This window comes from Somniosus microcephalus, chromosome 6 (genome assembly GCF_052327205.1).
Source record: "Somniosus microcephalus isolate GS21.2 chromosome 6, FLI_Smic_1.0, whole genome shotgun sequence".
Taxonomy (NCBI): domain Eukaryota; kingdom Metazoa; phylum Chordata; class Chondrichthyes; order Squaliformes; family Somniosidae; genus Somniosus; species Somniosus microcephalus.
Window position 1 is genome coordinate 261,202,114 of NC_140992.1, and position 24,364 is coordinate 261,226,477.

Below are 24,364 nucleotides of genomic sequence, written 5' to 3' on the forward strand. Positions count from 1 at the left end.
GGCAGTACCTGTATAGCCCCTTGTGTGTCACAATTGTCAGCAACTCCTTTGATTTGTCATCAACATGCATTTGTAGATAAGCCTGGCATAAGTCTATTTTGCTGAACTTTTGCCCTCTGGCCAGGCCCGTAAAAAGATCACCAATGAGGGGAAGAGGGTACTGTTCCGCAGACAGCACCAGGTTAATAGTCACTTTAAAATCCCCGCAGATTCGAATAGATCCATCCTTTTTCAGGACAGGAACAATGGGTGTGGCCCATTTGCTCACGCTCACAGGCTCCAGGACTCCATTCTTGACTAAGGTCTCCAAGTTAGCCTCAACTTTTGGCCTAATTGCATAGGGTACAGGTCGGGCCTTGTGAAACTTCGGCTTGCTGTCAGGTTTAATGTCCAGTCTCACGCTGATCTTTTTCATGCTCCCAAGTTCACCATTGAAGAGTTCTGCATGTTTGTTTAAAACTGCAGTCAGACCTGACTCCCCTTTTGACATCATGTGGACTGCAGGCCAGTCCAGCGTGATTTCTCTAGCCACGCACGTCCCAGTAGAGATGGGTAATTTCCCTTTACCACATATAGTGGCAATTTCGCAGTCTGTCTGTTCAATTTAACTGTCACCTCAATGGCGCCTCTCATGGCCACAGGTTCGCCGGTATACGTCTTTAGCACAATGTTTGTTGGCTGAAGGGTAAGATGCTTTAGCATTTTGTTGTAGGCAGTGTCTGAAACAAGGGACACAGCCGCGCCTGTGTCCACCTCCATCCGCACTGATTGTCCCTCCACCAGTGGTGACACCCAGTAGCCATTTGGACCACCTGCAACCGTCAGTATGTGCACCTCTTCCTCCTCAGAGATGTCGCTCCCCTCTGTTTTGCTTGTTCCATCATACAGCACTGAATGAACACTTTTTTTCTTCTCTTGTCCAAATACAGACATTTTGCTTTCATGCTTCCCAGCTCTGTCCTTTTTTTACCTCTACAGGCACGTTCAATGTGACCCTTTTTGTCACAATTTCGGCATTCCAGCTCCGTACACCAGCAGTCATTAGCGTGATGGCCCGTTTTCCCACAACGGTAACATGTGCCGTTCCGCGCACCTTTAGGCTCAGACGACACCTTGTGAACTCTCCCTGTTGAACTAAACTGGTGAGCCTCCTTTTCCGCCATCTCCATGGAGACACTAACTTCAATGGTCTTTTCAAGAGTAAGGTTTTCCTCAGTAAGAAGGCGCTTCTGTGTGGCTGCACTTTGCAGACCACACACAAGTTTGTCTCTAATGGTGTCATTCAGCACCTCCTTGAACTCGCAGTGTTCTGACAACCTTTTTAAAGCAGCAACAAACATAGTCACTGTTTCCCCCTCCTCTTGATTCCGTTTGTGAAATCTAAATCTCTGAGCAATAACCAGAGGTTTCGGTGAAAAATGTGCTCCAAGAATTTCCACTAGTTGTTTATATGTTTTAGTTCCTGGCTTAACTGGCTGTACAAGGCTTCGCAGTAAATTGAATGTCTTTGCTCCCAGTATACTCAAAAAGGTAGGCACGACCTTATCGTTTGCCACCGCATTCGCCAAAACAAAATAGTCAAAACGTTCCGTACAAGCGCTCCATTGCTCCACATTTTCATCAAAATCACCGATGTTTCCAAATATAGTAGCCATCTCACGTTTCAAATTTTAATTTCTGTTTACTCACTGCACCCGTCTCTGTTCCAAGTGTTTTGTAGTCGAAAACAAGAAAGTTCCCATAACGCAGATTCATCCGATCCTCGTGGCATAGTGGTTAGCACTGTTGCCTCACAGCGCCAGAGACCCGGGTTCGAATCCGGCCTCGGGCAACTGTCTGTGTGGAGTTTGCACATTCTCCCCGTGTTTGCGTGGGTTTTCTCCGGGTGCTCCGGTTTCCTCCCACAGTCCAAAGATGTGCGGGTTAGGTTGATTGGCTATGATAAATTGACCCTTAGTGTTAGGGGGATTAAATACGTGGGGTTACAGGGATAGGGTGGGATATGTGTTGGTGTAGGGGTTACGGGGATCAGGTGGGATATGTGTCGGTGCAGGCTCGATGGGCTGAAATGGCCTCTATCTGCATTGTGGGGTTTCTGTGATTTCTCTGTGATTTCTGTCACTTTGTTGTGACTGTACCTTTCTACCTAGACACAATTAGGGCTCAGAACCAGAGATTCAAACATGAGGCTACTTTATTCAAAAGGAAGGTTCTGGAGAGTATAGAACAAAGAGAACAAACCGAAGCATTTATCTGCTGTGACAGCGCCACCGCAGGTGGGAGGAGAACAAATAATACATAACACCCTACACTCTCAAATTATTTATGGAGCACTTTGTGTATCCTTCCCAAATGGATTTGCACTATTGACTTCACACAGTACTGCACTGATCCACTTTCCTCTTTGCTCGCCCATGTGACATGCTGGGCAGGGAGCTATTTATCATTGAAATAAAGCAAATGCTTTATAATATCTAGAAACAGATGGGGCTTTTAACATAGAGAAGGCAGCTTGTGACCGGCTGGCTCACTCAACTCAAAACCATGATTTGTTTTGTGTCAGCTTCGCTTACCTGGCAATGCTCTGGCCCTTTGAGTCAGCAGTTTGACAGTACAGCGCTCCCTCAGCACTGCACTGGAGTGTCAACCTAGCTTTGTGCGCTCAGGGTCCCTGGAGTGGGACTTGAACCCACAACCTTCTGACTCAGAGGCGAGTGTGCTACCCACTGAGCCACAGCTGATACTAAAGGAGGAAAGAGAGGTAGAGAGGTAAGAGGTTTAGGGAGGGAATTCCAGAGCTTAGGACCTTGGTAGCTGAAGGCAAGGCCACCAATGGTTGATCCATTTAAATCAGGAATGCTCAAGAGGCCAGAATTAGACCAGCGCAGATATGTCGGGGGTTTGCGGGGCTGGAGGAGATTACAGAGATAGGGAGGGGCGAGGCCATAGAGGGATTTGAAATCAAGGATGAGAATTTTAAGATTGAGGCATTGCCTGACCGGGAGCCAATGTAGGCCAGCGAGCACAGGGGTGATGGGTGAACGGGACTTGGTGCGAGTTGGGACACAGGCAGCCGAGTTTTGGATGACCTCAAGTTTACAGAGGGTAGAACGTGGGAGGCTAGCCAGGAGTGCGTTGGAATAGACACGTCTAGAGGTAACAAAGGCATGGATCAGGGTTTCAGCAGCAGATGAGCTGAGGTGGGGCGGAGACGGGTGATGTTACGGATGATTTATTCATAAATTATGTCTCAATTTCCTACTTTTGTATCAGGCCATCTCTTGCCTCACACAATTCTCAGGTTCAAAGGCGTGAACAGGTTGCTGCTTGAACGTAATCTTTCTGAGGACCTCAAACTGAAGAATTCCTTTCTTGCCTCCCTCAGCCTCCCTTCCTTCTGTGATCTTTAGGTTTTTAAATCCAAAGCTTAGTGGCGCCAAAGCACCACTTCCTAAATTACCTCCTCTCTTCTGTTCAATCTTTGTGCTGTCGTGCCTTATTTGTCTTGACTCTGTAGGTTTCTCTGTAACAACATTGCCAACAGTAGTAATTCTCAAAGGGAGTCCAGAGACTTGAGCACATAATCTAGGCTGAGCATCCAGTGCAGTGCTGAGGGAGTGCTGCACTGTCGGAGGTGCCGTCTTTCAGATGAGACAGTAAACCGAGGCCCTGTCTGCTCTCCCAGGTGGACGTACAAGATCCCACGGCACTATTTCGAAGAAGAGCAGGGAGTTCTCCCCGGTGTCCTGGTCAATGTTTATCCCTCAATCAAAATCACTAAAAACAGATGATCTGGTCATTATCATATTGCTGTTTGTGGGAGCTTGCTGTGCGCAAATTGGCTGCCGCATTTCCTACGTTATAACAGTGACTACACTTCAAAAAGTACTTCATTGGCTGTAAAGCGCTTTAGGACGTCCGATGGTCGTGAAAAGCGCTATAGAAATGCAAGTCTTTCTTTCAATGCATCGTCAAAACAGGGGTCTTGAGATAGCACCAGAGCAGGGCCGAAGGAGTCAGCTTGGTCACTGCAAAGGGAACCCCTTCGCAAAAACTCAAGTCATTTTGTTTCTTTTTATTCACAGGCTATTTTCTCAAACTTTGTGACAATCGAGATGATATTCCACGCCAAAGCCCTTGAGGTGTACACGAATGCCTTCCAACACCTGGACAGCTTCGACGAAGAGAAAGACCTGGAGGTATTTCAGCAGTAACTCGAGTTGAGTCCTGGTAAAGAATATGCAGCAGGCAGATTTACATGGCGTCTAGACTGGGATTAAAAAATGCCTTTATATAAAAAAAAATGAAACATCCAGATGAAAGATCACAGCTCATAGAGAACGGCATCGCCAAGGCTGAAAAGAGCAGGCGGCAAGGACAAGACCAGGAGTGGTTAGGTGGAATAACAACAGAAAACGCTGGAAATACTCAGCAGGCCAGGCAGCATCCGTGGAGAGAGAAACAGAGTTAACGTTTCAGGTCTGGACCCTTCTTCAGAACTGGATAAAGCTGGAGATGTAACAGATATTAAGCAGATGCAGAGACGGCAGGGGGGGCGGGGCGGAGGGAGGGGAGGAAGGAATTGAAAGAATATACTGTACTTTTGTAAGAGGCAGGAAAGATAAAATGTTGCAAATGGGAATGGCAAAAATCATACAGCATGAAAAATGGGGACAGGGATTATTGTCTGAAATTGTTGAACTCGATGTTGAGTCCGGCAGGCTGTAAAGTGCCCAATCGAAAGATGAGGTGCTGTTCCTCGAGCTTACGTTGAGCTTCATTGGAACAGTGTAATAGGCCGAGGACAGAGAGATCAGAGTGGGAGTGGAGGGGAGAATTAAAGTGACAGGCGACCGGAAGCTCAGGATCACCCGTATGGACTGAACGGAGGTGTTCCGCAAAGCGGTCGCCCAATCTGTGTTTGGTCTCCCCAATGTAGAGGAGACCGCATCGTGAGCAGCGAATACAGTATACTAAACTGCAAGAAGTACAAGTAAATCGCTGTTTCACCTGGAAGGAGTGGTTAGGTGGTCCTGCTGCCAGGAATCTATGGAGAAAATTGTGGCACAGCTCACCACCTTGTCTTGCGTTTCTCACACCGCGAGCTCTTCACCTGTCCTCTAGGCTTGGCGGCGACAGGCACTTTCATGTGTGTGAATTGGTGTCCTACCACCAGGTAGTGCTTGTGAAGCTTGAAACTCCATATTGCAAAGGACTTAACGTGAAGGAAAATCTAGGCGGGCGTATTTCTCACTCAAAGTTGTTTTCCCCACTTTATAAAGAAAGACAATCTCAGCAGAAACTTGACATATTTATAAAAACTGAATGAACCAGCATAGGGACCTTCAAGTTGGGTCTCATAAGAACAATGGCGGACAGGGAAAGACCTTCTGGTCCATCCTGACTGTCCCACACAATTGCGATACCTCGTGTATCACAATATATACACTTTCCACCCCACCCGGAACCATGTCATCTCCTGGGAGAGGCAAAAAAAAAAGGTTTAAAAAACCCAGGCCAATTTGGGGGAAAAAAATCTGGGAAATTCCTCTCGGGAACCCCTAGGCGATCGCAACTAGTCCAGAAGATCGCTCTGGCTCTGAATTCCTTGCAGTACCTACTTTTTTGTAAGAAGTGGTCTCCGCCTCAGCCAGAAACGAATCCAGCTCTCGCTTGAAGGAATTCAGCGAATCAGCGTCCACCACACGAGCCGGCAGCCTTTTCTCAAGGTCCTCTATTCTCTGGGAAAAGAACTACCTCCTGACATCTAACCTAGATCTGGCCATATACAATTTAAAATTGCAACCCTGGTCCTCCTGAACCTATTTCATTGGAACAAACTGTCAACTGGACCACAATCTATTCCCTTCATCCTCTTATAAACCTCGATCAGATCACCCCTACGTCTACGCTTCTCTAAAGTAAAATGCTCTTTACTTGGAAGTAATCTAGTGGCCCTCCTCTGCACCCTTTCCAAAGCCTCAATATCGCTCACCTTGAGGAGACCAAAACTGGACCCAGTATTCCAAGTGAGGCCTGACCAAGGTCTTGTTGAAGGACAAAATAGTATACCTTGTCTTATAATCAGTTGTCCAATGAATGCACCCCAACGCCCTATTTGCTCGAGCTATCGCTTCATGCCATTGCTCATGAACCTTTCGCGATCTATGCACTAGGACGCCCAGATCTCAATCTTTCTCCACCTTCTTTAATGCTTTTCCCAGAATGTTGAACATTCGCCCTGCCCATGTGCATAACATTGCACTTTTCCAAATCAAACATCACGAGCCCAATCCCCCAACACATCAAGATCGGCCTGAAGCCGTCGAGCATCATCTACAGTCCCAACACTCGCACAGATCTTAGTATCATCTGCAAATTTGCAGATTGTGCCCCCAACATCTAGATCTAGATCATTAATAAACCTCCTTCCCTGCTAGGTCGCTCTGGTAAAATCACTGGTGACAGTGTTCCCTGGAGCAGCTCCATAGTAATCATCAGAGGAAAGGATTTCAGGCTGCTTAAGAGCTTCAGAACCCCAGGAATTCACACTCGCAGCTGGGAAATCTCCAAGCCCCTCGTTTCCTCTTCCCCCTCCCCAACATTCACCTCTGCATGTCTTCCTTCAGCCAGTCCATTCAACCATCCTGTAAGTATGGTCAGCGCTGTACTCTAGTTGCCCAAGATGAAGTACCCATTATGTGGGTCGGGTAAGTAAGGTTATTCTTCCCCTCTGCATTTCCAAAGACACTTGTGTCCTGCAGCTGAGAGCAAATAGGCGAGTGGCCCACCAGTCAAAATAGGAACAAGAGTCGACCATTCAGCCCCTCAAGCCTGTTCTACAGTCTTCGTCAACGCTCCTCTCGGTTGGTCGCTTTCAATTTTCTTTCAACTGTTGTATGTGAATCTTTTTTCACAGGTGTTTAGGTCAAAGGTCTGCATCAGTGAATTTGAGAATGACACACGTCCATCTCAGGCCCACAGCACCTCAGCCTTACAGCGTTCTCCAGGCAGTCAGGTAACGTGTCATTGGAATACTTCAACCTTCGCTTCCTAGTTAATCAACCGGCAGCGGAATATCACGAGTCGGGCAAGTGATTTAGTGCAAGAAATGAAGGAAAATCATACGAACATGCGAAACTGATGGGCAGGAAAAGACCAGCTGGTCCATCAAGCCTGCCCCACACTTATGGTGGCTACAGCATCATGACTGAACACTTCCTCCCTTAACCCCCTCACACCTGCCTTTACCCCCACCATCCCCCGACCTCCCCCCTCCCCCCCTGCAGCCATGTAATCTCCTGGGAGAGGCACAAAAAAACACAAAAAAATCCAGGGCGAATAAGGGAAAAAATATTCTGGAAAATTCCTCCCTGATCCCCTTCAGGGGATCGAAACCAGTCCAGGAGATCGCACGGACCAAGTATTAATCATAGAATATTACAGCACAGAAGGAGGCCATTCGACCCATTGAACGTGTGCTGGCTTTGTGGGACTTAAACCCACAACCTTCTGACTAAAGAACTACTTCACAATTTTGCAACGCCTACAGTTTCACAATAAAACTCTCCCCCAAAGGAGCATTTACTTCCAAGAGCCAGATACGTCAAAGCAGGTCAAATATTGAAGCCAATCGGAGTGACTCCCCACTCTAATTGAGGGAGAGCTGGCAGGTCTGGTTTCCCTTTGAACATACATATGCCCGATTCGATCAGCGGTTTCTACGAAACTTCTCGGCATTTGTTTCTCAGATACTTCGATTTGTTTCAGATGAATGCAGTTTGATTGGAGATTCAGAGACTCCAGATAGATGTCAAAAGGCTTAGATAACGTAAAAAATCAAAGCAGCATCATTTACAAGCTCATTTAGAAACACCTTCCTCTATACTGACCTTTCTGTGTGTGACTCCAATACCTCAGTGGTATAAAGGATCAGGTTGGGAATCTACCAAAATCTTTGGCCTTGAAATTATGCTGTGTGGCTATTAGAATACAAAAGCTCAAACCGTTGATATAACATTCAAAAATCATTTCTTTTTAAATATTTAAAATACCAAACTACCGTCATTTTAAATGAGCGCTTTCAGATTTTGTGCCTCTATATTTGCACAATGTAATTTTAAGGTCTTTGTGCTTAAACCGCTTACGCTGAATCTGCATTTCTTCATGATGAATCTCTCTGTGATTTACTTCCATAATTAAACTCATAATGTCATTGCAGCTCCGGACTTCACCGAGGGTTCTTCATGCCCGTTTTCAGGAAGAACAGTCAGAGGAAGAGGAAGAGGAAGAGGAAGAAGATGAAGTTGAAGAGTTACAGGATGTCAGCGATGATGAGTACAATCAATACGCGAAAATTAGAAAATGAGTCGTTTATCACTGCCCGAAAGCAGAACCCACTTTGCAATATTATTTTCCAAATAATTGCTTCTGGAAGTGAGATGAGTAAATTAGTATCGAGGCCAGACCAAACCATTTGTAAATGTAATCGATACCCGCTTGTAGCTCTAGGGGGAGAAATTCGGTATCACCCCGTTTGGGGCGCTAACTTTAAAAAGTGGAAAAAAATTCACGCCAGGCGCTAATGTTTTTCAACTTTTAAAAGATTCGGTTATGTGTTCCAGGAAGGAAGTGCAACGCTAAATCAAGCACTCCACTTCCTTCCTGGAGCGCAACAGGCAGCAGGCAGGGCGGTAGGTGAGCAGCGCTGCCGTGTTGGAAGGCTCCTTCCCTCCCTTAAAGGGAAGGGCCATCGCCGCAGGCTCTGCAAGGAAAAGACTTACCTGGTCCCCGACGGCAGCCGCGAGCCGGCCCGATCAGCCCGCTGCACTGCAGCAGAGCGCCAAGGTGATCGAGCGCTGGCGAAGAGAAATTAAAAAAATAAATAAAAGAGCATTCACAATTTTTTTCACTTGCCTTGGCCACCTCGCCTTTAAGTCTCGCCCCCCCCGAAGTGCCCGGCCTCCCGATCAACGCCTCCTGCAGCTGTCGGTGTTTTCGCCCGGCGATGCTGCAGGGGGCAGAACTGAAGTTCGGGTCGGGGGCGCTACCGAGGCAACGCGCACAGCGATGACATTATGATCTCCGGGCGAAGGAGATCAGAGCGCAACATCATACCGCTGCCGCAAACCTCCCGCCAAATATACCGGGAGTCAATCATCTCGCCGCGTCCGGTCGCTAAGTGCTTAGCGCCCCATTATCGCCCCCCGGAGGCGATAACAGGTGGCGCTAAGGAGGCCAATTTCTAGCCCCTAGTGTCTAGAAAACTGTCTCACAAACAACAATTGGATGGAGTCTCTAAAAGGGGATGGACAGCAGAGCACTGAGTTTTAAAATCAAATGTCAGGTTAAAGGACTCTGAGTGACCTAGGACGGAAGGGAAATAAATTAGATCAAACAGAGAATTGGGCAAACCTTCCTGACACTTACCCCCATCTAGCTAGAAGTAAGAAGTCACACAACACCAGGTTATAGTCCAACAGCTTTATTTGAAATCACAAGCTTTTGGAGCGCTGCTCCTTCGTCAGGTGAAGTAAAGAGATGCATATAGACACAGCATATATAGTCAGAGAATACTGTCAGATGATTACAGGTACTCTTTCTAACTGCCCTTTATCACACCTCGGCAGAGAGATAATCACAGCAATCAAAGGTGTGAATGGTGTCCAAACAGGTCAGTCAGGAAAACATTACATCAAAGAACAATGAGGTGGGGTCACATGGGGTCAAATGTTGCAGATGCTGGGGTATGTATGAAAAACAAAAAACAGACAAAAAACAATATTAAAATTTTTTTTTTTTTTGCTGGAAATCACAGCAGGTCCGGCCGCATCTGTGTAGAGAGAACAAGCCAACGACGACTCGAGTCTGGATGACTCTATGTCAGGTGGGGTTACATGTAGCGTGACATGAACCCAAGATCCCGGTTGAGGCCGTCCTCATGAGTGCGGAACTTGGCTATCAGTTTCTGCTCGACGATTTTGCGTTGTCGCGTGTCTCGAAGGCCGCCTTGGAGAATGCTTACCCGAAGATCGGAGGCTGAATGTCCTTGACTGCTGAAGTGTTCCCTGACTGGGAGGGAACACTCCTGCCTGGCAATTGTTGCACAGTGTCCGTTCATCCGTTGTCGCAGTGTCTGCATGGTCTCGCCGATGTACCATGCTCCGGGGCATCCTTTCCTGCAACATATGAGGTAGACAACGTTGGCCGAGTCACATGAGTATGTACCATGTACCTGGTGGGTGGTGTCCTCACGTGTGATGATGGTATCTATGTTGATGATCTGGCATGTCTTGCAGAGGTTACCGTGGCAGGGTTGTGTGGTGTTGTGGTCGCTGTTCTCCTGAAAGCTGGGTAATTTGCTGCGAACGATGGTCTGTTTGAGGTTAGGCGGCTGTTTGAAGGCGAGTAGTGGAGGCGTGGGGATGGCCTTAGCGAGGTGTTCGTCGTCATCGATGACATGTTGAAGGCTGCGAAGAACATGGCGTAGTTTCTCCGCTCCGGGGAAGTACTGGACGACGAAGGGTACTCTGTTGGTTGTGTCCCGTGTTTGTCTTCTGAGGAGGTCTATGCGATTTTTCGCTGTGGCCCGTCGGAACTGTCGATCGACGAGTGGAGCGTCATATCCTGTTCTTACGAGAGCGGCTTTCAGCATTTGTAGGTGTCCATCGCGTTCCTCCTCGTCTGAGCAGATCCTGTGTACATCGGTGAGACCATGCAGACACTGCGACAACGGATGAACGGACACCGCACAACAATCGCCAGGCAGGAGTGTTCCCTCCCAGTTGGGGAACACTTCAGCAGTTAAGGACATTCAGCCTCCAATCTTCGGGTAAGCATTCTCCAAGGCGGCCTTCGAGACACACGACAACGCAAAATCGTCGAGCAGAAACTGATAGCCAAGTTCCGCACTCATGAGGACGGCCTCAACCGGAATCTTGGGTTCATGTCACGCTACATGTAACCCCACCTGACGTAGAGTCATCCAGACTCAAGTCGTCATTGGCTTGTTCTCTCTACACAGATGCGGCCGGACCTGCTGTGATTTCCAGCAAAAAACATTTTTTTTTTAATATTGTTTTTTGTCTGTTTTTTGTTTTTCATACAGACCCCAGCATCTGCAACATTTGACCCCTTGTGACCCGATCTCATTGTTCTTTGATGTAATGTTTTCCTGACTGACCTGTTTGGACACCATTCACACCTTTGATTGCTGTGATTATCTCTCTGCTGAGGTGTGATAAAGGGCAGTTAGAAAGATTACCTGTAATCATCTGACATTATTCTCTGACTATATATGCTGTGTCTATATGCATCTCTTCACTTCACCTGATGAAGGAGCAGCGCTCCGAAAGCTTGTGATTTCAAATAAAGCTGTTGGACTATAACCTGGTGTTGTGTGACTTCTTACATTTGTTCACCCCAGTCCAACACCGGCATCTCCACATCATAGCTAGAAGTAGTGCAGGAATCATTGACAGACATTTCGGTGAGTTCAACAGTCCCACTAACCAAAATGAGCAGAACACCTTGGGCACAGATGACTGATTGAGGGAGGGGGGAGGATAAAAAGGGGAAATACAAATTTGCAGTATTTAAAAAGTAGTCACTAACTAAGGCAAAACCTGTTCTTCTCCTCAGTGGGGGGGGGGGGGGGGGGCGGGGGGGTGATGTACAGCAGCCAAATCGCTAAATCAATCATTTAAAAAAAATGGGATACTTTTTCCCTCTGGGCAACTGTATCATGTTTAATGATGGTTTGGGTTGGTCCAGCTATTAGTTCATTCATCCGCCCATTATTAAGCCAAGTGTTACAGGGTGTAATGTCCCACTGCAGTCTCTGGAACAGAATAAGATCTGGCACATGCTCTGTAATCAGTGCAGATCCCTTGGCATTTGTCCATATTCTCCTTCCCTCCTGTTGGAATGCTCTCCTACCCTCCATCAGATGCCTCTTTTAATTAAACGGTAAGGAGGCACTGGGTTGTCCCAGTGTCATCAAACCAAAAAAAACTAACAAAAGCCTCTCCTTTTTAGAGGGGCGTAACTAATCGAAAGCCAAATCATAAAAAACCAAAGGAAACTTAACAAATTAAATAATAATGTTGCCACCCGTGTTGACTATGCCCTGCGGTCCCTGCGGTGTCCACCAATCATGGAAAGCCTCAAGCGTACCGGCGGACACCGCGTGCTCCTTCTCCAGGGCCACCCGGGTGCGGACAAAACCACGGAAGAGAGGCAGGCAGCCGGAGCGACCACCCTCACACGGGCCACGTCCAACCTGGGCCTGCCCTTCATCAGCTGGACAAGAGTGGAGTTGCTGGTGTTTAACTGCACTGAACCTGCAGGCTTCTCCTGTGACGATAGCAAAATCAGATCATAACCTCGGCCCCTATTACATTTTTACTTATATTTTTTATCCACACCTTTGTTTTGGTTTCCCCCCCCTCCCTTTTCCTTTTTTTCCCTCTCTCCCACATGGCAGCTGTCTCCCATTCTGCCAGCGCATTTCACACCTAATCTAGAGCCGTCTTTTGTCTCCACTAGTCCTATCACCATCTCGTCTCATTTTGAATACATCTTAATGTCTCTTCTCTTTTGTTCTCTCCCAGCCTGGCCGCTTAATCTATTTAATTTCCTGTGCTTCTTTAGTCTTGACAAAGGGTTTTGACCTGAAACGTTGACTCTATTTTCTCTCCACGGATGTTGCCTGGCCTGCTGAGTTTTTCCAGCATTTTCTGTTGTTATTTAGGCTTCTCCTGTGGTCCTGGTCAGAGACACCCAAGTGGATACAAAGAGCCCGACTTCTACGTTTACACTAAGAGCGAAGGGGAGATTGAACGAAGCAAGCGTCAACTTACTCAGCAGCCACAAGAGAGGGACAATGCTTGCTGGCAAGCATCTCGGGCTCGAAACGGTCAGACCCTAAGAGAAACGGCATTAGCGCCTGTTCACACCGTTTCTCCAGGGGTTCTGGTGATTTCCCCTTCAAATTATGATAGGAGGTTTGGGAGAACCCTACGTGAATTCAAGGCCTTAGTTTTTTTTTTGGTTTAAGGCAGGAAAGCCAGGGGAGCCCTCACGTGGTTCAACATCATTTACATCGCTGTGTTATCCACTTGTGTAAAAAAAATGGATTTAAAAATAAAAGGTTTGCCAGATATTTTGTCACGAAGGCGGCATCCCTTTAGAGGGGCTTTGGAGGACCCTCAGACAGGCTAGGGCTGCTGCAAAAGTGAGGAATAAAGGTCGCTTTGAAAGGTCAGCGGAAAGCCCAGCAGATGCTAGATGTGTTCCAGTGCTAACCTTCACAGTGCGCTCTTTTTGATTAACCCGGGAAGGTATGTGTAGGAAGAATATTTTAAAAATAAATTATTCCTTCACTAGATAATTCAAATAAATATATTGATACAAACATGGCTTGACGTGTTGTTGTGGGATTGCTCTCTGCTCCAAAGCAGACGGAGACGAGCGTGTACTGGTTCCAAGCGATCTTTATTCAAGCACGTGCAGGGAGAGGCCCTCTCAGTCTGAGCTGAGATGGGAGTCTAATTTTCACATTTGAGCAGTTGGCTTATATACAATCTTACATCTCGTTTCCTTCACATCTTCGGGACTTGGCCAATTAATTGTCCAAGTCATGTACACTTAAACACATCTCCACAAAACACATCTTGTTTATCTCATTTGCCATTGTTCTATCCAATTTACGTACGCTTAACCTCATCTTCGCAAATCACATCTTGGCGGCCCATTGTTCAGTGTATGGCCTCCTTGCCTTCTTTTACTCCCCCAATCATCGTGTAATATGCTTTTTCCAACTGTCTTTGTTCTGCCAGACTTCTCCTTTATTACATCAGCCAGCTCGTCAGTTAAGCCGCTAATCTAACTTTTAACCTCTTCACGCGTTTTTAAAAGCTAGCTGATTTCCTGTGGTGTAACCTAGGGTTTGGAGCATGGTCTGTGATGTATAGTTGGCTAAGGTAGAGCTGCATTTAGTGTAGTCTGTCACTTTAAAAACACAATGTGCAAGCCCTGTGGGGAAGTGCTCCAAATAGGCACATCTGAAGTCAATTAAAGGCTTGTTGCCTTTTGCTCCGTAGATTGGCGGCTGCTCGTAAATCTGTGGCTCCTGCTCCTGGGGAGAGGCCAAGTAGTCAAGATCAGAAAAGTCAGCACTAAATGACTTTTATTTATATATATTTATAAAAAAACGATTGTGATTTTATTTTGCTGTTTTCTGAAGATAAGATTTGAACAAATCAGGTGTGAGCGTGACACAGACTTCACATATGTGACATTTTCATGCACAGTATTGATGCTGGACTACCATTCTTTGTACAGTTGTTGAGTTTCAGTGACAGCAGCGCAGTCATTCCGGTTAAAGGGAACAGTGCACAGCAGCGCAGTCCTTTAGCTTCAAGGGGACAATGCACAGCAGCGTAGTCCTTTAGTGTAAAGGGAACAATGCACAGCAGTGCAGTCCTTTAGCATCAAGGAGACAATGCTCAGCAGCGCAGTCCTTTAGCATCAAGGGGACAATTCACAGAGGCGCAGTCCTTTAGTGTAAAGGGGACAATGCACAGCAGCGCAGTCCTTTAGTGTAAAGGGGACAATGCACAGCAGCGCAGTCCTTTAGTGTAAAGGGAACAATGCACAGCAGCGCAGTTCTTTAGTGTAAAGGGAACAATGCACAGCAGTGCAGTCCTTTAGTGTAAAGGGGACAATGCACAGCAGCGCAGTCCTTTAGTGTAAAGGGGACAATGCACAGCAGCGCAGTCCTTTAGCATCAAGGGGACAATGTACAGCAGTGCAGTCCTTTAGCATCAAGGGGACAATGCACAGCAGCGCAGTCCTTTAGTGTAAAGGGGACAATGCACAGCAGCGCAGTCCTTTAGCATCAAGGGGACAATGCACAGCAGCGCAGTCCTTTAGCATCAAGGGGACAATGCACAGCAGCGCAGTCCTTTAGCATCAAGGGGACAATGCACAGCAGCGCAGTCCTTTAGTGTAAAGGGGACAATGCACAGCAGCGCAGTCCTTTAGTGTAAAGGGGACAATGCACAGCAGCGCAGTCCTTTAGTGTAAAGGGAACAACTGTTGAGTGGAGCATTACCCAGTGTTTACTGTACAACAGCAGACATTCCTGTGAAAGGGAACATTGCACCTTACGCAGCACTACAGTCTATTCCAGTTAAAGCCATTACAAAGTGTGTAACTATACAACCAATTCCTGCTAAAAGGAGCACTTCACAGTGTGCAGCAGCATAGCCTGTTTCTATTGAAGGAAATGCTACTCAGTACACAGCAGTACTTGTCCAATACTGAACTTTAAATTGACGGGTGGCTCCGGAGCGGCCTCCTGGGATGAAATGGATCCCAATATCTGCTGGCAGGAGCTGCTCCCTGACGGAAGCCTCGGCTAATGTTAACTGGTCACCTCTCCAGCAGTCGCTCCTCAAAATAACCAGGCACACAAACAGAAAGATTACACCCAAATAGGAAAGATTTAAAAGAGGAAGGGGTGTACAGTACGTATTAGTGCAGTTGTACAGTTGGAAACCTTTCATTAGATGAGAAGAGTTTCAGATGCAATCTTATTATATGGTTCATATAAATGTGAACCCAGACACCACTTGTAAGCTCAGGGGAAGCAGAGTTGCTCAGCAAATGTTAACATAAAGAACATAAGAATTAGGAGCAGGAGTCGGCCATACGATCCCTCGTGCCTGCTCCGCCATTCAATAAGATCATGGCTGATCTTCGACCTCAAATCCACTTTCCCGCCCAATTCCCAAATCCCTTGATTCCCCGAGAGTCCAAAAATCTATCTCTCTCCGCCTTGAATATACTCAAAGACTCAGCATTCACAGCCCTCTGGGGCAGAGAATTCCAAAGATTCACCACCCTCTGAGTGAAGAAATTCCTCCTCATCTCAGTCTTAAATGGCCGACCCCTTATCCTGAGACTATGCCCCCCCTAGTTCTAGACAATCCAGCCAGGGGGGAAACAATCTCTCAGCATCTACCCAAATGTTGTCAAATTGGATCAGAGTGAGTTAATCCCACAGAGAACATTTCTTGAGAGCAACTTTCTCATTACACACAAAAGAGGGACCGTGATATCATTTGAAAACTATTTAATGAGAAATGTGCGATTTATTTAAACCTAATCGCTGACATATGTTGTTAAAATTAATAACAGGCACTATTCTCTGTCTTTACATGTAAAGATCCAGTTCATGTATGGGTTTTGCAGCATTTTGTGTGGTGTGTGGACATCAATTGGCACCCTATTCAAGAATCATCAATCACAACCTATGAATAAAACAATGACCTGTGTCTTTCTGGGGTAATTAGTCATTTTTTGCTGAGTGCCAATGAGATAGATGATTTATAATTGTGTGGATTCCAGTCTGATTCTGCTCATGTTGCACAATGATAAAGTAAAGAAAGAACTTACATTTATATAGCGTCTTTCACGACCTCAGGACATCCCATAGTGCTTTACACCTAAAGTACTTTTGGAGTGCCGTCACTGTGGTAATGTAGGAAACGCGGCAGCCAATTTGTGCACAGCAAGCTCCCACAAACAATATTATGATAATGACCAGATAATCTGTTTTTTAGTGATGTTGGTTGAGGGATAAATATTGGCCAGGATACCGGGGAGAACTCTTCTTCGGAATAGCGCCGTGGGATCTTTTACGTCCACCTGAGAGAGCAGACGGGACCTCGGTTTAACGTCCCATCCAAAAGACGGCACCTCCGACAGTGCAGCACTCCCTCAGTACTGACAGTGGAGCATCAGCCTAGATTTTTGTGCTCAAGTCTCTAAAGTGGGACTTGAACCCACAAACTTCCGACTACAGAGGCCAGAAGTGCTACCCACTGAGCCACAGCTGACACTTAACTTGTATCGGCGATTGTTCTCCATTAGACGCCGGGCAGAAGCGGGGCTGGAATATCCAGGGACACCTCGTAAGACTCACAGAAAAGTGCACCTCTACTGCTACCAGAGAAGTCGGCGCATTTATATCACAAACACCCTCTGTCACCGAGAGGCTGCAGGTCTAAAATATAAAAGCACATTCAGGCTACCTGAACACATTTCCTCACATTAGTCTGTACTGGACTGAAACCCAAGTACGAGGACAATGCGCCAATCAGCTGCAACACCCACACACCATTGATTACAAGTTACAAAGAGACGTTTATTAGAGAATAAATAAAAAATTGTAAAATGTACAGCAAATACACAAACAAAATTTGAAAACAATTTCTCAAAATATATCACTAGTAAAATACTGCAGTTCATACCTAATAACTGATTAAAGCGGTGGGCACGATTGGGGCATATTCGACAACAGATATGAATGTAAGATTCTCATCCTTGTTTTCAAATCCCTCCATGGCCTCGCCCCTCCCTATCTCTGTAATCTCCTTCAGCCACACAATCCGCCCCCCCCCGCTGCCCCGAGATATCTGCACTCCTCCAATTCTGCCCTCTTGAGCATCCCCCCTGATTATAATCGCTCAACCTTTGGTGGCCGTGCCTTCTGTTGCCTAGGCCCCAAGCTCTGGAATTCCCTGCCTAAACCTCTCCGCCTTGCTACCTCTCTCTCCTCCTTTAAGATACTCCTTAAAACCTACCGTCACCTGCCCTCATTTATCCTATGTGGCTCGGTGTCAAATTTTTTGTCTTATAATCATCTTGTGAAGCCCCTTGGGACGTTAAAGGCGCTATATAAATACAAGTTGTTGTTGTAAGATTGGAGACGACAGCTAAAAGAATTTAACAACCTTGCCACATGTTTCCTGTAATACAATAAGGTTGCTGACAGGCCCAAGACCCACTGGCACTGGACAACTCTCGTTTTAGGATCATTATTTTCATTAAAATGTACAAAATATAATCAGGAAAAAACCCACAATTATCAGTGACATGAATCAACTGAGTGGCCTGCGGGTGGCGCGGTCCAGGGAGAGTATAAATACTCGGGCACGGGCCCAGCTTGCGCAGGACATTCTTAACAGGAACTAGTGAAGGACACAACTAGACCTCCATGTTGTAAAACAGTTGATTAAAGCTTTGTTTAACACTTAGACCAAGTGCCTAGTAGTTTTCTTACATCAATCAGCACAAGGAAAGTTTAGTGTGTGTATATCTCCCTCATTGCTTCCTCCTAATTCAGCCTTAACTGGAAGGAGTTTTCTGTCATGGCGGCGCAATCCCATGATGCCAGAGGCAACCTTTTGAGAAAATAACTTATTTGTGACGTAGGCCTCAACGCCACATTTACCTGAGCTGTCAGGAGTGGCTGGGCAGCCTCAGGGGCTACAGTTTTACCCCTATCTCCGACCAGTATTCGCATCTAGCAAGTCACCGTAGCAGAATCTCTCTCCACCCCCCACCCCCCCCCAACCTCCTTCCCCCTCCCCCATGTAGGGTTGCTAACAATATCAATGTTAAGTTGCGTGGGCGCGCAGCGGTCTGGAGGCCCCGCGCAGGCCGGTCACCGGCTTTTGGATGGAGAAACCGCGCACGCGCGGAAACCTGAATGGCCGAGCAGCCCGTTAATGGGGCCGTGCACCCAAAAAAAAACATTAAAGGGAACATTGGTTGCCAACCCTCCAGAATTGTTCTGGAGGCTCCAGGAATTGAAGATTAATCTGCAGGGCCATCAAACAAAATTGTGTTTATTTTTACATTTTCTTTGAACACTTTCATTTATTAGTTCAAGAAATATTGAGATGGGGAGAAAAAGGCTCTTTCACTAACAGTCGAGATTAATCCAATTGGGTAACAAAGAGTCATAGAAACATAGAAGATAGGAGCAGGAGTAGGCCATTCGGCCCCTCGAGCCTGCTCCGCCATTCAATGAGATCATGGCTGATCATCCAAATTTAGTACAGGAAACTTTGTGTTATCCGGAGGCTAACTGTCTGGAATGCTCAAGCCACCGGCAAAAGTCAGGTGCCGTTTTCGTTAGGTTTTTTTTCTTCTCGTTGCTTTCTGGTCTGCTGAAGCTGTTGCTAAGCTACAGAGACGCTTGGACTGTTTAGAAGCTGTTGCTAAGCAACAGGGTTTGTTGACAGATACGGGGCTCGGAAGCTTCCGTATCTTTCAACATTAGCGCTGGAGTGTCCGGCAGTTTTGAGGGAACGGCAACAGCTCGGTCCCGTCGGTGCCGGATAGCACAAAGTTTCCTGTACCCTGTTCCTGCTTTCTCCCCATATCCCTTGATCCCTTTAGCCTTAAGAAATATACCGAACTCCTTCTTGAATATATTTAATGAATTGGCCTCTACTGCCTTCTGTGGTAGAGAATTCCACAGGTTCGCCACTCTCTGGGTGAAGAAATTCCTCCTCATCTCTGTCCTAAATGGCTTACCCCTTATCCTTTTGTCTGTTCCTTTTCCAGTTGGCTGTGGGAAGGCAGTGGCGCCTGGAGGAGGGACCAATGACGGGAGTTGGGGGTGGGGGGGGGGGGGGTTTGCGGGAGGTCATGTGACGAATCCTCCAGGAACACACCCAAGCAGAGTTGGCAACCCGAGCACCACCCACCTGGCTTCCTCTCAGTTTTATCCCTAGGACTGAAGGCCTTGAACACCAGCTGCCCAGTGAAGCTGTTGGCAACTCGTGCAACCCAGCAGCAGTCAGCACTGTCGAGGCGGGGATGGGAGGTCGTTCATTAATACAAACTTGGTTGACGTGATGAGAAACCTTCACAAAGGAATCGATCATTTTTCAGTACCTTCTGGCGCACCACCTTGAGCAAGTTCTAAGCAATCCTAATGTAAATACAAGAAACTCTCTTTTAACCGGCACCTAAATAACCGGAAATCTCTGTTAACCGGCAAAATTCAGGAGTAGGTTCAGGTAAGTTTTACTTCATATTAGTGGCAGTTCCTGGATCTGTGGCTGTGTAACTGGGGTTCGTGCACTTGTTGCTAAGCAACAGGGACTCTTGGTCTGTGGCCGGAGTTCCTGCACATGTTGTTAAGCAACAGGGAAGCCTGGATTTGTTGCTGTGTACGCGCTCTCGTACCTCTGTAATACTTCTGGATAAACCGGCACCACGCCGGTCCCGTTGGTGTCAGATAATAAAGAGTTTCCTGTACTGTCTTCAGAGCAGGATAGTCCAGCTAGAAAATGTCAGACTGCAAACTGCCCGCTTTCAATTTCTTCTTTCTGGCTGCGCTACCGAATTTTGTTTCAGACACTCTATTCAACGGTGCCAGCGCTGTTTCGTTCTGCGAGGTACCAGGTTACCTACTGTGGCTTTATACCTTGTCGTTCAATTGTCCCTTTGGTAATGGACCGGATACGTCAGCTCATTGTTCTCAAATAAAAGTCACTCTTGCATGAGCATTGTCAGAGTTTAAATGTTCCTGTCTGTACAGCAGTCCTCAACAGAAAAGAAGTTCTAGATAAGGAATCTTTCGTCTACTAGTGTCTTCGCGGCTAGGTTCCTCCTTGAAATCGCCTCTCTTATTAATTCCAGAATCTGATTTTAGGAGAAAAAGCACATTTTTCTGTTAAAAAAAAGACTTGGGGGGCAAAATTGGGTCGCGTCCCCTTCGGGGCGCTAACTTCGCCGGTACTTTTAGCGCCCCGAAAAAGTTAGCACCCCCGCGCCCGAAATTCACTGGTGGCACCCCAAGAGGGAGGCTGAAGTGGGGGTGGCGGCAGGTGATGTTAAGGTGGTTCTCTGTGATGGGGAAGATATGTGGTTTGCAACTCAGCTCAGGATCAAGCAGGTCACAAAGGTTGTGAAAATACTGACGAAGGGTCTTCGACCTGAAACGTTAACTCTGTTTCTCTCTCCACGGATGTTGCCTGGCCTGCTGAGTTTTTCCCGCGTTTTCTGTTGTTATTTGTGAAAATACTGGTTCATCCTGATATAATTTCTGCGAAGGGGGATGGCGTCAGTGGCAAAGGACCAGAGTTTGAGGTGAGGGTTGAAGACAATGGCTTCAGTCTTCCCTGCAGTGAACTGGAGGACGATATGACTCATCCATGTTGGTCAGGCAGTCCGGCAGCTCAGAGGCAGTCGGGAGTGAGAGAGGAGGTGGAGAGGTAAAGCTGGGCATTGGTTTATATGCGGACATTGACCCCATGCCTGTGGATGATGTTGTGGAGGGGCAACATGTAAATGAGGAAGAGAATGAAGGATAGATCCTTGGAGGACTCTGCAGTTGGCTGCGTGGGGCAGGGGTGATAAGCCATTGCTGCAAGGGCACTGGTAGCTACTTCTGGGTAGATAGTAATGGAATCATGCAAGGGGAGTCCCATGAAGCTGGTCGATGGTAGAGAGGCGCTGGAGGAGGCAGGCATGGTCAACCTTTTCAAATGGGATCCAGGGTGCCTTGGCGCGTTGGATCCTAAACTGGCTGAGTGGCAGGAGGCAGAGGGTGATGGTCGAAGGATGCTTTTGTGACTGGAAGCCTGTGTCCAGTGGGGTACCTCAGGGATCGGTGCTGGGTCCCTTGTTGTTTGTGATCTACATAAATGATTTGGATGAGAATGTAAAAGGTATGATCAGTAAGTTCGCAGATGACACGAAAATTGGTGGGGTGGTAAATTGCGAGGAGGAAAGCCTCAGGCTACAGGACGATATAAACGGGTTGGTCAGATGGGCGGAAAAGTGGCAAATGGAATTTAACCCTGAAAAGTGCGAGGTGATGCATTTTGGACGGACAAATAAGGCAAGGGAATACACAATGAGTGGTAGGACCCTAGGAAGTACAGAGGGTCAGAGGGACCTTGGTGTACATGTACATAGATCTCTGAAGGCAGCGGAACAGGTAGATAAGGTGGTTAAAAAGGCATATGGGATACTTGCCTTCATTAGCCGAGGCATAGAGTATAAGAGCAGGGAGGTTATGATGGAGCTGTACAAAACGCTGGTGAGGCCACAGCTGGAGTACTGTGTGCAGTTCTGGTCGCCTCACTATAGGAAGGATGTGATTGCTTTGGAGAGGGTGCAGAGAAGATTCACCAGGATGTTACCTGGGATGGAGCGCCTCAGCTATGAAGAAAGACTAAACAGGCTGGGGTTGTTTTCCTTGGAGCAAAGAAGGCTGAGGGGGGACCTGATTGAGGTGTACAAAATGATGAGGGGCATAGATAGGGTAGATAAAGAGGAACTTTTCCCCTTAGTAGGGGGGTCAATAACAAGGGGGCATAGATTCAGGGTAAGGGGCAGGAGATTTAGAGGGGATTTGAGGAGGAACTTTTTCACCCAGAGGGTGGTTGGAATCTGGAACTCACTGCCTGAAAGGGTGGTAGAGGCAGGAACCCTCACAACATTCAAGAAGCATTTGGATGAGCACTTGAAATGCCATTGCATACAAGGCTATGGACCAAATGCTGGAAAATGGGATTAGACAGGACAGGGGTGGATGGGCGGCGCGGACACGATGGGCCGAAGGGCCTCTTTCTGTGCTGTAAAACTCTATGACTCTATGACTCTAAATGCTGCGGAGAGGTCAAAGAGGAATAATGCACTGCGGTGAATGGCAGAGGACTGACTGCAGTCCTAGGCTTGTTATCAGTCTGGCATCTGGTTCAAGCCTGCTACCTGCAATCCCAGCACTATTTTTAACTGGGAGTCCAAGTAGACCAATCATTAACAGCAGTGGACAGGCACAAAAGCCATCAAAAAGGCTAATGGAATGTTGGCCTTCATCTCAAGGGGGGGTAGAATAGAAAAGTGAGGAAGTGATGCTTCAGTTGTACAGGGCCTTGGTCAGACCCCATCTGGGGCACTGTGTTCAGTTTTGGTCACCACACCTCAGGAAGGATATACTGGGCTTGGAGAGGGTGCAGCGCAGATTCACCGGCATGATATTGGGGCTCAGAGGTTTAAATTATGAGGACAGGTTGCATAAACCTGGCTTGTAATCCCTTGAGTTTAGAAGATTGAGGGGGGAATCTGATTGAGGTGTTTAAAATGTTGAAATGATTCGATAGGTTAGATGCAGAGAAACTATTTCCTCTGGTGGGGGAATCAAGAACAAGGGGACAGAATCTTAAAATTAGAGCCAGGCCGGTTAGGAGGGAAATCAGGATGTACATTTTCACACAAGGGGTGGTAGAAATTTGGAACTTTCTCCCCCAAAAGGTTGTGGATGCTGGGACACTTGGGGCTTTCAAGACTGAGATAGATAGATAGATTTTTGTCGGGTAAGGGTATCAAGGGATCGGGAGCAGAGGCGGCTAAATGGAGTTGAGGTGCAGATCAGCCATTATCTAATGGAACCGGCCCGAGGGGCCGAATGGCCTGTTCATTTTCCTAACTTCCTATTTCTCCAACATACTTCCTTGAAGCGAGAGCTGGACTTGCTTCTGGCTGGGGCGGAGGTCACCTCATGCACAGAATTTTCAGGGTCAGAGTGATCTCCTGGACCAGTTTTGTGCGCCTAAGGGGGGTCGGAGACGAATTTTTCCCCAAATGGGCCTGTTTTTTTTTCTGGTTTTCCGCCCCTCCCAGGAGATCACGAGGCTTCGGGTGGGGTGGAGAGTGTCTATATTGTGATGCAACAATGGGACAGGCTGGATGGACCAGAGAGTCTTTTCCTGTCAGGCATTGCTCAGGTGGTCACAGCAAAAAAAGTCCATGATCCTGAAATAAATCTGGTCACCATTTGTTTAGCTGTCACTTGCAAATCCATTGGCAGGATTGGCGCACCAATGTCAGTGTTCTTGCGCAGGCCAACAACCCCAGCATCGAAGATTTGACCACGCTCAATCAGCTCCGATGGACGGGTCACATTGTCCGCATGCCCGATACGAGACCCCCAAAACAAGCGCTCTACTCGGAGCTCCGGCACGGCAAGAGAGCCCCAGGTGGGCAGAGGAAACGCTTCAAGGACACCCTCAAAGCCTCCTTGAAAAAGTGTTAACATCCCCACCGACACCTGGGAATCCCTGGCCCAAGACTGCACAAAGTGGAGGAGAAGCATCCGAGAAGGCGCTGAACACCTTGAGTCTCTTCGCTGGGAGCAAGCGGAAGCCAAGCGCAGGCAGCGCAAGGAGCGCACATCAACCCAAACACCCACCCACCCGCCCCTTCAACCACCGTCTGCCCCACCTGTGACAGAGACTGTAGGTCCCGCATTGGACTCATCAGTCACCTGCGAACTCATTTTTAATGTGGAAGCAAATCATCCTCGGTTCCGAGGGACTGCCTAAGAGAAGAGAGAAGACTTACCTTTTGTACCAGGTAAGTGATGATTGCTGCCAAAACAAAGTCCTGTGTGCCCAGATCCACGACAGAGAATAGGAGAACGTCAAAGAGCAGCAGCACCAGCTCGTGGCCATAATAAAGAGCGTTGCTGAAGAGGGTCCGGTCATCTGAA

At 47.3% G+C, this 24,364-nt stretch overlaps 2 protein-coding genes across 4 annotated transcripts in view; one reads left to right on the forward strand and one right to left on the reverse strand.

The window, feature by feature from the left end:
* The window catches only part of LOC147116701 (CBY1-interacting BAR domain-containing protein 2-like), a 43,386-nt gene extending 33,563 nt beyond the window's left edge, over window positions 1-9,823 (forward strand). Inside the window, exons 6-8 of the mRNA XM_085991810.1 lie at window positions 4,086-4,199; window positions 6,920-7,018; window positions 8,222-9,823. Coding sequence (XP_085847936.1) covers window positions 4,086-4,199; window positions 6,920-7,018; window positions 8,222-8,368 — 360 coding nt within the window. The 3' untranslated portion in view covers window positions 8,369-9,823. The remainder of the gene's footprint in view (window positions 1-4,085; window positions 4,200-6,919; window positions 7,019-8,221) is intronic.
* An 8,612-nt stretch (window positions 9,824-18,435) lies between these two features.
* The window catches only part of LOC147116702 (meckelin-like), a 178,303-nt gene continuing 172,374 nt past the window's right edge, over window positions 18,436-24,364 (reverse strand). For all 3 annotated transcript variants that reach the window (XM_085991813.1, XM_085991811.1, XM_085991814.1), the window contains 2 exons: window positions 24,217-24,359; window positions 18,436-20,508 (listed from right to left, as the gene is read on the reverse strand). In XM_085991813.1, the coding sequence (XP_085847939.1) occupies window positions 20,428-20,508; window positions 24,217-24,359 (224 nt within the window). In that variant the 3' untranslated portion in view covers window positions 18,436-20,427. The remainder of the gene's footprint in view (window positions 20,509-24,216; window positions 24,360-24,364) is intronic.